General features: G+C 43.1%; 1 protein-coding gene across 1 annotated transcript in view; it reads left to right on the plus strand.

The window, feature by feature from the left end:
- The first annotated feature begins 4,412 nt into the window (after positions 1 to 4,412).
- chtf18 (CTF18, chromosome transmission fidelity factor 18 homolog) overlaps positions 4,413 to 13,013 on the plus strand; it is a 14,606-nt gene continuing 6,005 nt past the window's right edge. The window contains exons 1-17 of the mRNA XM_083656124.1: positions 4,413 to 4,550; positions 5,061 to 5,180; positions 5,289 to 5,439; positions 6,196 to 6,382; positions 7,018 to 7,110; positions 7,859 to 7,911; positions 8,387 to 8,528; positions 8,676 to 8,951; positions 9,519 to 9,616; positions 9,731 to 9,854; positions 9,972 to 10,108; positions 10,283 to 10,376; positions 10,470 to 10,568; positions 10,733 to 10,863; positions 11,968 to 12,082; positions 12,220 to 12,444; positions 12,964 to 13,013. The exon at positions 12,964 to 13,013 is cut by the window's right edge and continues 100 nt beyond it. Coding sequence (XP_083512250.1) covers positions 4,460 to 4,550; positions 5,061 to 5,180; positions 5,289 to 5,439; positions 6,196 to 6,382; positions 7,018 to 7,110; positions 7,859 to 7,911; positions 8,387 to 8,528; positions 8,676 to 8,951; positions 9,519 to 9,616; positions 9,731 to 9,854; positions 9,972 to 10,108; positions 10,283 to 10,376; positions 10,470 to 10,568; positions 10,733 to 10,863; positions 11,968 to 12,082; positions 12,220 to 12,444; positions 12,964 to 13,013 — 2,186 coding nt within the window. The 5' untranslated portion in view covers positions 4,413 to 4,459. The remainder of the gene's footprint in view (positions 4,551 to 5,060; positions 5,181 to 5,288; positions 5,440 to 6,195; positions 6,383 to 7,017; positions 7,111 to 7,858; positions 7,912 to 8,386; positions 8,529 to 8,675; positions 8,952 to 9,518; positions 9,617 to 9,730; positions 9,855 to 9,971; positions 10,109 to 10,282; positions 10,377 to 10,469; positions 10,569 to 10,732; positions 10,864 to 11,967; positions 12,083 to 12,219; positions 12,445 to 12,963) is intronic.

A 13,013-nucleotide genomic window follows, 5' to 3' on the forward strand; every position in this document is an offset into this window, starting at 1 on the left:
CACAAACTGAACACGCATACAAGCAGAAAACACACACACACAAACACAAACTGATTATGTGTGTAACAAAATTATGAAGTCTTATGGCATTATCAGAAGGATTTCATCGCTGGTAAATCGCTCCTGTCTTCTGTCACTATATTATAGTCTGATATATCCTTATTTATCATATTGCAATATTGTTTGGGCCAGTACATATCCTTATTCTCTTCAGAAAATCCTGCTAATTCAAAAGAAATTTCTTAGACTGGCTACATCTTCAAATCGTTTTGAGCCATCGGCCCCTCTGTTCAGGCAACTAAACATATTGTCAATTTTCGATATAAACGTATATCAGACTACTGTTTTTATGTATAAATGTATGCACCAAGAATTATTTTTACCTTCTGTCTTCTATAATTTCTTTGTACTGAACTCTAATGTTCACTCATATCCAACCAGACAATCACATAACATTCACCTTCCATTTTCCCGCACAAATTTAGGTCAATTTAACATTAGGTAGCTATAGAGGTCCATCCTTATGGAATTCCACCCCCCCCCCCAATCAGAACCTGTCAATCATTGCCTATTCTTAAATCAAGAATGAAAAAAACCCTGTTAAATCAATAACATCTCTTATCTGCATACATGTTTTTATCTCTTCTTCTTTACTTTATTTTCTTTCTTTTTGTTCGTTAAATTTAAATTTGATTTCATACTTACTGATTTTATTTCTACTTGTGATGTTATACAAGTAGAGGCCTCGTATAGGCCCTTGCGGGTCTCCTGCCTCTACTTTGCACATTTATTGTCGTGTTGATAACTATCAGTATTTTTGTATGTTTGAATATGTGCTAAATAAAAAATAAAAAATAAAAAAACACGCATACAAGCAGAAAATACACACACACACACACACACACACACACACACACACACACACACACACACACACACACACACACACACACACACACACCAGTGGCACTTACCCAGATGCCGACAGCAAGGTTGAGAAGAAAGTAGGTTGCTATGACAATAATATCAGAGATACTGAAGGACTGAGAGAGAGCGTAGAAGTTGGTGGTGGAATTAGACATCCTAGCTCGCACCGCCGTGACACTATACACCTGTTAAAATTGAAATGTGGCACTGCTATCACACCCCAACTGCTCGTACCAACTGGTCCTGTAGGCACACGTTCGCTCACCTCTTTATTCTAACCCTTACACCTGTCTAATGAAAGTCTCATCACACTGCTGATGCACACTCTCACTATCTGGCACTGGAAATCCACTTTGTAAATCCACTGGCACACTTTGAAGCGGACAAGAACACTCTGAACACCCAGAAGAACACATTACACTTCATAAACCTCCCATCTAACCGCCGCTACACAGTCTAAGAATGATTACACACAGACGTTAGCCCTTAAATACAAAAAATAATAATACAAAAGATATACACCGGGGGGGAAAAACAGTCTTCCAACATTCAGGACGCGACACACTCAAACACACATTCTAGCCCTTGGTGAAAGTCCCTTCGCAATAGAACTGTCCAGCTCACGCAAGCTGACCCCACTGTTTCTGGAAGGCTGGTAGAAAGTGTAAGGTGTGTGTGTGTGTGTGTGTGTGTGTGTGTGTGTGTGTGTGTGTGTGTGTGCATGTGTGTGTGTATGTGTGAGCGTGCGAGCAAGAGAGAGAGAGAGAGAGAAAAGGGCAGTCCTTTGGCCGAATTGATGATTAAACACATCAGTTTAATGTGACACCCGCTGCGCTGAGACACACACACACACACACACACACACACACACACACACACACACACACACACACACACACACACACACACACACACACACACACACACACACACACACACACACACACACACACACACACACACACACACATGCCCTGCTAGGTGATAATGGAGTGCATGTGTGGGTGAGCAGTGCAGTACAGCAGATGCTCATGTGGACCATAGTCCACAGCGATGCACACAGACACACACAGACACACACTCACACTCACACTCACACACACACACACACACACACACACACACACACACACACACACACGGTCAATCATTGTCGTTGACAAGTTTATAATCATTAGTGTCTGAATGCACAAACAGTGCTGGTCAGTGTTAAGTACAGGAAATGGGAGTGTGTGAGAGAAACAGGGGAGTTGCACAGCTCAGCAGTGTTTCATTCAGTAAGCAGAAGTTTCAGTAACCCCTCACAAAGTCTATTGAGGACTTTCACTCCAATGAGATATTCAACATTTGACAAATCTGACACCTACTCTTACAAAATTATTGTTGAAATTAAAGCAATATGTTACTATTTGATCAATATTACAGTAGGCTATGTTAAAGTCGAACTGAACCCGTTCGTCACGTGCATATGAATCCGTTTCAGGCTGAAAACATAGTTTTTAGTCATTTTTGGGTTCAGCTGGACTTTAAGTTATTTGAATACTTCTGCCTGCAACTAGTTATGTCTGAGCATAGATTTGTTTTTGTTTTTTTAAATATTGACAGTTTAGGGTGGTCAAATGTTTTCCAAAATGGACTGTGTTTTGGAATTAAATCCTGGATCTAATCCCTTATATCAGTTTTAGATAAGTGGTCAAGCAGTAGCCCAATTTGCACTTGTCTAAAGCACTCTATCTTCCTGCAAATTAGCTACTATTCAGATTTAAAAAAAAAAAGAAAAGAAAAGGAGCTTGTTCTTTTGCTCTGAACATGTATGTTCATCTGAACATGTATGTTCTGAACATGTATGTTCTGAACATGTATGTTCATCTGAACATGTATGTTCTGAACATGTATGTTCTGAACATGTATGTTCATCTGAACATGTATGTTCTGAACATGTATGTTCTGAACATGTATGTTCATCTGAACATGTATGTTCTGAACATGTATGTTCATCTGAACATGTATGTTCTGAACATGTATGTTCTGAACATGTATGTTCATCTGAACATGTATGTTCATCTGAACATGTATGTTCTGAACATGTATGTTCGGGCGTCATTTCCCGAGAGCCGGAAAGTGAGATGACCAGAAGCTGAGAGGAAGAGAGAGGGGGAGAGAGAGGGGGGGGGGGGTGCATTAGTGCTGCCTGATGTGAAATTAACACAGTGTCCCACACAACCTGCTGGCCAGTGTTTGTCTGCTATAAGGAGCAGATGGTGGTGATGGAGACACCCTGACGTCACACACATCATCATCATTAATCTCACACGCAAACACCATACAGACACATACAGAGAGAGATAACCAACTCAAACAACTTCTTCGGCTGAAAAAGGTTTTGTGTGCAGCAAAGAATTCATAGAAGGAAGTCTAGAGATAACAGTCCTGTAATAAGAATTACTTTGGCATGAAAACAATTCACCATATTTGTCAGTGGTATGCGGAATTCTTAGCTAACTCGCCTTTTACACTTCCCACCCAATTCACCCATTTTGTGTCTAAAAGGCAGGAAGTACCACAGGGGCAAGCAAGACATTAATGAGGGTTTCCAACTTCCAATCCATTTAGGTGTTCCAGTGCCGGGGCCCTAATTAATGTCAGCGATAGGGGTTTAAAGTTTCATCGTGATACAATATTATATAGATTCTTTGGACAACAATACTTGCTGATATCACAAAGTCTGCCACAATACAATATCGATTCAATTCAGGGGTCTGTGATCAATATGGGATGATATCATGCTCATTTAACACCATCAGCACAATAGCTACAAAATGTAATACCTCTCAAATCGCAAGACTTTTTAACTAGGCTACCTTAATTTTCCCTAAATTGATTTATCAACTTTTAATACTTTTCAAGACCCTGCAGATACCCTGAGAAAACTGCTGCTGCACTGCTCTCTATGGGTTGAACGCAGGAGTCTGACTGAACAGGAGTGATGGAAACTGATCTTTTTATCTTTTTTTATCTTTTTACATCTTTTACATAGTTTACACACACACACACACACACACACACACACACACACACACACACACACACACACACACACACACACACACACACACACACACACACACACACACACACACACACACACACACACACACACACACACACACACACACACACACACACACACACACACACACACACACACACACACACACACACACACACACACACACACACACACACACACACACACACACACACACCCTTTACCCCTCATGATGTCCCTCCGGACGATCCGTTCTAACATCGACCAATCAGGAGACTGGAAACTCGCGTTACCCGGAAGCAATACGTCTCAACAAAAATTTCCGCGGCGCGAACTGTAATGTTGTCATTTTTGTCAAAGCAGCTGCAAGCTGGCGTCGTCTCAAAGAAAAGATTAGTAAAAAACGGTTGAAAGTTGCATCTCAGGTTACATTTAAGTGAACTACTGTATCTCTCCGTGTAGCGGATAACTTACCGAGGCGCTATGGACGAATATGACGAGATGTTCGGGATAGAGGACGACTTCGAGGAGCAGTTTGCCGACGAGCTGGAAGCGATGGCCGATATGGACGCCGGTGAGCTAGCTTTATCTTTTAACATCAGCGGCCTTATATTCACCAAATTAATTAAATGAGTTATAACGTTACCTGTATATTTCATTGACTGTAACGTTACATACTACTACAGGGCTGCCAACTTTTGACTTCAGCATGGAGTGAGTGAGGTTAGCTTCCCCCACCCCCGAGGGGAGCTCTTTTTCATAATACCTTCCATTTTCTTTTTTGCTAAATTGTGTTTAGTGTGTGTGTGTGTGTGTGTGTGTGTGTGTGTGTGTGTGTGTAAAGTTACACACACACACACACACACACACACACACACACACACACCAATTTCAATTTTCACAAGGATTCGGAAATATATGGATATGTTGGTGTTTCCGAGATGGTATTGATATTATGGGATGGTTTTTGACACTTTTTAATGTCATTATAGGCTAAAATACATAATTGTGTGTGTGTGTGTGTGTGTGTGTGTGTGTGTGCGTGTGTGCGTGTGTGCGTGCGTGCGTGCGTGCGTGCGTCCAGCGAGCCACAAGCAAGGTCCTATGCGTGCCAATGCAACTCAGGTCCAGCCTGCCAAGAGTCATCAGCACCCAGAACAAGACCCTTCAGACATAGAGCACCTGCTGGGTGACCAGCCCGTCAGTGAGTTTACCCTGCTGCTTATGTATTGTTTTCATGTTGTTTATTTTTGTGTGGGTGTGTAGGTTTCTTTCTAAAACGGCATCTTAACTCTGACCTTGGCCCTTGCAGCCCCAAAGGCAAAGCGGCAGAAGCAGGATGCGGGTGTGGTCAAGCGACTTTTTGTCCCATCGCAGACTCGTGGGATCACGTCACCGCCGCACAATGATGACATCACGCCCCCGTCTTCTCCAGAGCAGTACCAACCTAGTCGCACCTTCAGGTAGGAGGGAGAGGTGTTTGGAAGAGGGAATATTGCAAAGGGAGAAAGAGGGTCGGTAAGGTGCGCTGGTGGTCCCTCACTTTTTTTTATTTTTTTTATTTTACCTTTATTTATACAGGGAGAGTCCCTTGAGAGCAAGCTCTCATTTACAAGGGAGCCCTGGTGTACAAAGAACATATACAGCAGAAATTACAGGTTAACACAGCAGACAATAACAAGCATCAAGAGCATAATTAAATAATTTCAAATAAAACATGAACACACCTTGCGAGGAATGCTTTCTAAAAGTGCTTTAAAAGAAGCAAGCGGGATCAAATTATCCATTTTTAAGTTTTCCTGGAGCACATTCCATCTGTTGGGGGCGAACCAAGAAAAAGCGGTCTTTCCTTGTTCGGTTCGCACCCGTGGGACAGACAGTCTGATATAGGACCGCGATCGTGTTTGATAACCTCCACTGTTACAAGAAAGGAGTGCGGATAAGTAAGGTGGAAGTTTCCCAATTAATGCTTTATAAATAAATATCAGACAGTGCTGATCTCTACGCTCCGACAGGGAGGACCAACCCACATTTTCTGATGGAAGTTTCAGTGGGAGGCAGCAGTCCATTTCCACAGCATACTTGAATTCATAGTGCTTGGCCGATCTAGCGTTCAATGTGGCCATGTAGAACATTTGACTTCTCTAACACAGTATTTACACACAGCATCTGGGGTCATAACAACGGCCTTATGAACACGTCACACGTTTGTTTTCCAGGTCTGCCCCGGCGGTGTTGGACATCAGCGGCTTTGCCACAATTGCAGAGTCTCCCAGGCGACTTGTCACTGCAGCAGCATCGCAGCATGTACTGAAGCGCCCCCCTTTGGACGGAGAGTATATCACTGTGACCGATTCCATAGGAAGTCGGGTCTACCTCCGCCAAAAGGAAGACACCGGGCCAAAGGTCAAGTTCTTAGCCAATTACACAGCTGCTGTTCTCACACTGGTGTCTTTTTTAATCAAATTTTTTAATCAAATGTTTATAGATTTTTTTTTTACATAACAAAGAAGGAAAACCACAAAAAACAACAAACATCTACACAAAAGAAATCCTATACATACACATACACAAGCAGATTCACTCAAAACATAATCCCCCTCCCTGCAGGAGGAACCACCCACCCACCCACAAACCCACAAAGATATTAGCTCCCACTACTATCTATGCCCTTCAGCAAAAAATAAGACAAACGCAACCTAGCTATCATGGCGACGTCCATGGTGCCCACGCATGGCTTCAATAAATGCATTCCACGTTGTAATATTTTCTACTTTAGCACCACGCATACCGCCCACCGACATCTCCATGACAGCCAGGTCCACAGATGAAGATGTCCATTGTTCAAAAGGCAAGAGTATGAGGAGCCTTCCATCTCTGAGCTACTTTTTTTTTGCGGCAGTAAGGCCCAACAACAACACAACAGCCAACACCTCTGCCTCAAGGATAAATTCAACCCAGTAAAATCATTCAGTGTCTTAATGTTTATCTGTAAATATATTTCTGCGTGTCTCTAAATGTGCCTGCTTGTGTGTCTCCAGGTAGTGGACACTAGAACAGTGCGTAACTCCCATGGTGCACTGGGGCTGCTGGCGGTACCAATGGACGTGCTGAGAGAACAAGTGGCAGAGAGGGTGAGTGACCCGCCTGCTGTGTTAAGTTCACTGGTCATGTGATATGGGGGTTTTCAGTTCATCAAAACACCTGATTATGATTAGTGATGTACAGAGATCTCTTGTGATGAACACATTTATTTGTATAGTAAGTAGTATTATAAACTTCATATTCTGACTCACTGGAAGCAGGCTGCGGGAATAAGCTCTGCAATTGGCGCCGGCCATTTCAGCCGGAGCGAAGGGAAATCCCTTTCCGCTATGGATATGGACAAAATGCATTGCACACACACACTTTTAACTTTCTACTGCCCTCTAGTGGATGTATTGTTATCTGTCATCCTTTTCACTCTCCGTGACTTTGCATCCCTGTCAGCCCCAGCAAAACTGCTGTCACTGCTGTTGTTATGTCACATGCCCATTTATAGAATGCCACCTTTTCCTCCATATTTATACCCTGGGGGCCTGTGATATATATATATATTAATTTTATTTTGTTTTGTCTTTCTGGGGTGTTTTCGTCGTAATCATGAGCCCAAAAAGTAAATTCTGATTTTTTTTTAACCTGCACTACGATCTTTAACATGATACCAATGTGAAGGACTCATGGAAGTATATGGGCAGTGACGTTACATCGTTTGAAACGGACGTATTGATTTTCCTACGAAAATGGAGCATAAATGAGCCTAGGGCAAGACTATGAATTGAGACTAAAGACATTACAGGTCGAGTTAAGTTTGTGTTCTTTCCTCTCTTTTAAATCCTACAGCGCCATCAGCAGGTTGTGGAGGAATCTCAGCGCCTTACAGAGCTGCTGGCTAAGTAAGTCACTAGGGCTGGGTATTGGAAGGACCTCACGATACGATACGTATCACGATACATGGGTCACGATATGATTGTGTCATGATACATTGTGATACAATACATATTGCAATATATTGCAATACTCTACATAATTTACTGAAAATTAAATTAGCTGTGTACCACCCAGGTAGTGTAATAATATATATATCACTTTATATTGATAACTTAGTGGAGACATTGCATCAAAACTATGTTTTGAGTGTGTTACTGAACGCACTGGAATAAAAAGTATTTTATTATCATGACATTTTTCTGAAATATTGATACAGTATTGTGGATTTTATTTATTTATTGCACAGCCCTATAAGTCACACCTCTCTCCCCCCCCCACACACACACACACACACACACACACACACACACACACACACACACACACACACACACAAAGAATGTGCTCCTTAATTGTCTTTTTTTGGATAACATATTACAGTAGTGTGGATGAGGCGTTTCTCCAGCCGGCTGGCAGAGAAGGGGAAGAGGACGATAATGATGAAGAGGAGGAGGGCAGTAGCTTTCGACTCTGGGTGGACAGATTCTCTCCCCGGCATTACACAGAGCTTCTCAGTGATGATGTAAGTGATGTGCTGTGTGCCTCTGTCTGTGTGATATTACATGTTTTAATATAACGCTATTCTGATGGAAAAATACAAGGCTTGTGTGAACACTGTGTGTTCCCTACACTTGTGTCAATTGCGTTGCGTGTGCCTGTGTTGTTGTAGTTTACCAACCGCTGTCTGCTGAAGTGGTTGAAGCTATGGGACACTGTTGTGTTTGGAAGAGAGAGGAAGTCCCGCCCTCCTCCCCAGCCTGACCGAGAGGCTCCCAACCAGAACTCATTCAAATCCAATCACCAGAACTCATTCAAATCCAATCACCAGAACTCATTCAAATCCAATCAAGCCAATCAGAATGTCAATCGCTTTAAGACCAAGAGTCAGCTGACTGAGGAGCTGCTGGAGGCCGAACTGGACCAGTATAAACGACCCAGATTCAAGGTTTACACACATGTATACTAATGAATACTAATGACTCTGATGAAGACGCACTCTGCGTCGAAACGTTGGTTCAATTAAAAAGTTTGATCCGTGTGCTCCAGTACTTTTGGATTTCATCCAAAGTAGGGATGCACCGATATGAAAATTTTGGCCGATGCCGATATCCGATATTAACATTGCTGTTATGGCCGATAACCGATATTTACCGATGTCGATATGATCTGTATAAAAACACATTTCTATGATAATAAAATTTTGTAAATACTGAAAAACACATGTAAACACTGAATTTGAAAAAGTAATGCATTTCTTTATTTCAAAAACATTTGTAAAAGCCCATAAATCATAGATTTACTGCATTATTTCATCTCAATGTGAAGAATTTGGCTGATACCGTTAACCGATATTAACATTGCAACATCGGCCGATACCGATATGATTGCCGATATATCGTGCATCCCTAATCCAAAGCCTCTGTATATGTATACTAATGTTTGTGCCAGTACGATTTCAATGTGAGCTTTGAAATTCAGCTGTTATAAAATACATCATTTTTTCCTCCTCTAGGTGGCGATGTTGTCGGGTCCTCCAGGTTTGGGGAAGACTACGCTCGCACATGTCATAGCGAAGCATGCTGGGTACAACGTGGTGGAAATCAATGCCAGGTTAGGAAAACCAAATTTAAGAACAAGCCAATGCTGCTAGTAAGTCACGATAATTAGGTTTATGATGATCTTCCTGCGTGTGACTGACCTCTGACCTCTGTGTTGTCGTCGCAGCGATGACCGCAGTGCAGAGGTGTTCCAGAAGCGCATTGACACGGCAACCCAGATGAAATCCGTGCTGGGGGCCGATCAGAGGCCTAACTGCCTCATCATCGACGAGATCGATGGAGCACCCGCCGTACGTTCCTCCCACCTCTTAAATAAGTCCAGCAACATAAGTGTGATTGGAATGTGAATACGGTCCTCTCTGATATCTTAATCATGCATGCTTTTCTTCCTCTGTGGTGTTTTGCAGGCTGCCATCAACATTCTGTTAGCAACTCTGAACAAGAAGGAGGGAGCTGGTGGGGATGCAGGTACAGAGACTGCGAAGAAGAAAAAGAAGAAGGAATCTATCCTGCTTCGACCGATCATCTGCATCTGTAACGACCTGTAAGAGTGATGTTGATATTAAAACAGCATCAAGTATCAATGGTCGATGTTTGTGATTACATTTTTGACATAAAAAAAAATCAAATATGTAATTTATGTGTTGGAGTGAATTTAGTGCTCCAGTTTTGCAATTACTGCAACAGCCCTTCTCTTATTGGCTCTCTTTCTTGTCAGTTATGTTCCAGCCCTCAGACCTCTGAGGCAGCAGGCCTTCCTATTGGCTTTCCCCCAGACTCTGCCCTCCCGCCTCACACAGAGACTGGCAGAGGTCAGCACACACACACACACACACACAGACACACACACACACACAACAAATGCACACACACCCACAGTCCTGATTTTTGTTGTCTGCTGGCAGATCTCACAGCGGCAGGGGATGAAGGCAGACGCAGGAACTCTGATGGCGCTGTGTGAGAAGACTGACAATGACATCAGGTCCTGCATCAACACACTGCAGGTGAGTCAATTGCATCAAGTCCTGCATCAACACACTGCAGGTGAGTGGAAACACTATGAACACTATGAAGCCTCTATGTACTGGTATGGTTCCTCGTACAGTCCATTAGCATGTAGTAATTTTGTATGTACTGTATGTATGTGTGCATGCGTGTGTGTATATAGTTTCTCCATGGTCGCGGTCAGAGGCAGGTGGATGCAAAGACGGTCCAGAGTGTGGCTGTGGGGCAGAAGGACCAGCACAAAGGCTTATTCCATCTGTGGCAGGAAATCTTCCAACTACCACGTACAAAACGGTACTTCCCCGTGTGTGCGCGTGTGTGTGTGTGTGTGTGTGTGTGTGTGTGTGTGTGTGTGTGTGTACCTTCTGGAGTTTGTCTTGGAAACATGTTAATAAAAGAAAAAGGGCAAGTCAATCTTCCACTCCCCCTGACTGTGTGCAGCAAAAGGATTGGCCAAAATATAAAATTATGGGAGAAAGTTACAAAGACAAGTGTTCTTACTCCAATGCAGTAAAATTGTGGTTATTTAGATTCTGCCCTGTATTTTCTTAGTTTATGTTCCAAAGTAGTAGCTATCTGTAGCAGTGTTCACAGTGAGCTTCCCATTCACTTTTGATGTGTGATTTCAATTTATGTCATTTCACATTACATGGTGCTTGTGGATTTTTTTTTATATTGTATAGTGGACAGAACAAAATATGAAAGGCATTTAACATGAGTTAAGTGTTTCTGTTTTTGCTCTTCACCTGACCACTTTACTTTTATTTAGCGCCTTGACCTGGAAGTAAGAATGAAGAGAGGACAAAATTGTCACAGCCAGTCAGAAACGCAGTGAGACCACTGGCACAGTCAGACCTGATTATTCTCATCTCTAGCAGGCAAGATGTTTGATACCTCCTTCATACCTCCCCATCTGACTTGCCAGGATGACATTATCCTCTCTCCTCATTCTGCCTCCCAGCTCTGGACTCTCTACATGGTGACATAGTCTCTCCCCAGACTCAAATATTACGTTGAATCGCTGCGCTCCGCATACTACATAAGTGAGTCTGTGCCAGTTAACAGCCACTGCTGGTTTTGAAGGCGGGTTGAAATTGAATGAGTGACAGGTCGTAGCACCGACGAGAGAGCGGTTCGAAAAATGGGCTGTGCCTCCCGTGTCGTCTGATCGCAAAGTCGTGACTGATTGGAGAGGACTGAAGCCATCACTGGCATATGGCTGGCCAAGTGAACGGTTCCCTCCCATAACCAGCCCTCTGAGGGAAAGTTTCCCAGACCCAGAGAGAGCTCTGCAGCATGCAGTAACGTAGTGTATCAGCGTAAGAACTCTCATGGGTCTGGCGTTGAGACTGCATGGTGACTGCATGGTGACCGCCTTCCTCACTGTCCTCGTTTCAGGAAGCGTGTGGGTGTGGGGATTGAGGAAGGGCCAGGGGCGGGGGGAGGAGCTCAGAGGTTTCAGAACATCCTACACCTGGCTTCATCCAGTGGAGAGTACGAGAAGGTTTCACAGGTAACACACACACAGAGCACCATGTCACGTCTTAGCTCTTTAACAAATATATTCATAGTTTGTAAGACCTATACCTCGATGGATGTTTGTGTATGTTTTGAACACGTCTCTCTCCTGTCCCTCTGCTCTGTCTTCAGGGTCTGTATGATAATTATCTCTCCATGCGGGTGCGGGACCCGAACATGCAGAGTGTGTGTGAGGCCCTGGACTGGCTGTCGTTCTCAGACAGGTTGAACCACGTCATCATGCACGGACAGAACTTCACCCTGATGCGATATCTCCCCTTCCTGTCCATCACGTTCCACTTCCTCTTTGCTCACACACACGTCCCCCGCATCAACTATCCCAACAGCCAGCACGAGGTAAAATAATCCACTTTATTTAAATAGATAATATGGAATAAAGATCAAATAAACAAGAGACAAAAATAATAAAGGACAGATTAAGAGAGATTTCTGCATAAAAGTCAAGTCTATATAGAAATTATTCCTAGGAAGATATTTGAAAGATTATGCTGATTGAGCTGGACTGGGTTCCTTGGGCAGGTTATACCACAATAAAGGGAGCCTGAAGCAAAAGGCCACAGAGAACTTCATTTGACTAATAGTTTTCTTTAAAACACTGTAAAACAGCACTATTTTATGAGGTTAAAGGAAAGTCTCAGACAGGAGATTTGGAGGCTAGTGCTCTCAACCTCTTTAGTAAAAAAAATAAAGGAACTTTTATTCACATTTCTCTGGGGAGGCTTTAGTGTTATTCGAGCTGGGAGGAGGGTTGATTGCAGAGAATCGTTCCCTCAGACCAGATAAGTGGAATGCAAACAACATGGCAGAGATTGACCAAGTCATCAATCAGTTATCCGTTGGTCCTTTCCTCCCCAGGCCTCCTCTCGTCTCCAAGGCAGCAAGAACGCTTTGTCCACCATGTTGGC

This window comes from Poromitra crassiceps (genome assembly GCF_964638095.1).
Source record: "Poromitra crassiceps genome assembly, chromosome: 19".
Classification (NCBI taxonomy): Eukaryota; Metazoa; Chordata; class Actinopteri; order Beryciformes; family Melamphaidae; genus Poromitra; species Poromitra crassiceps.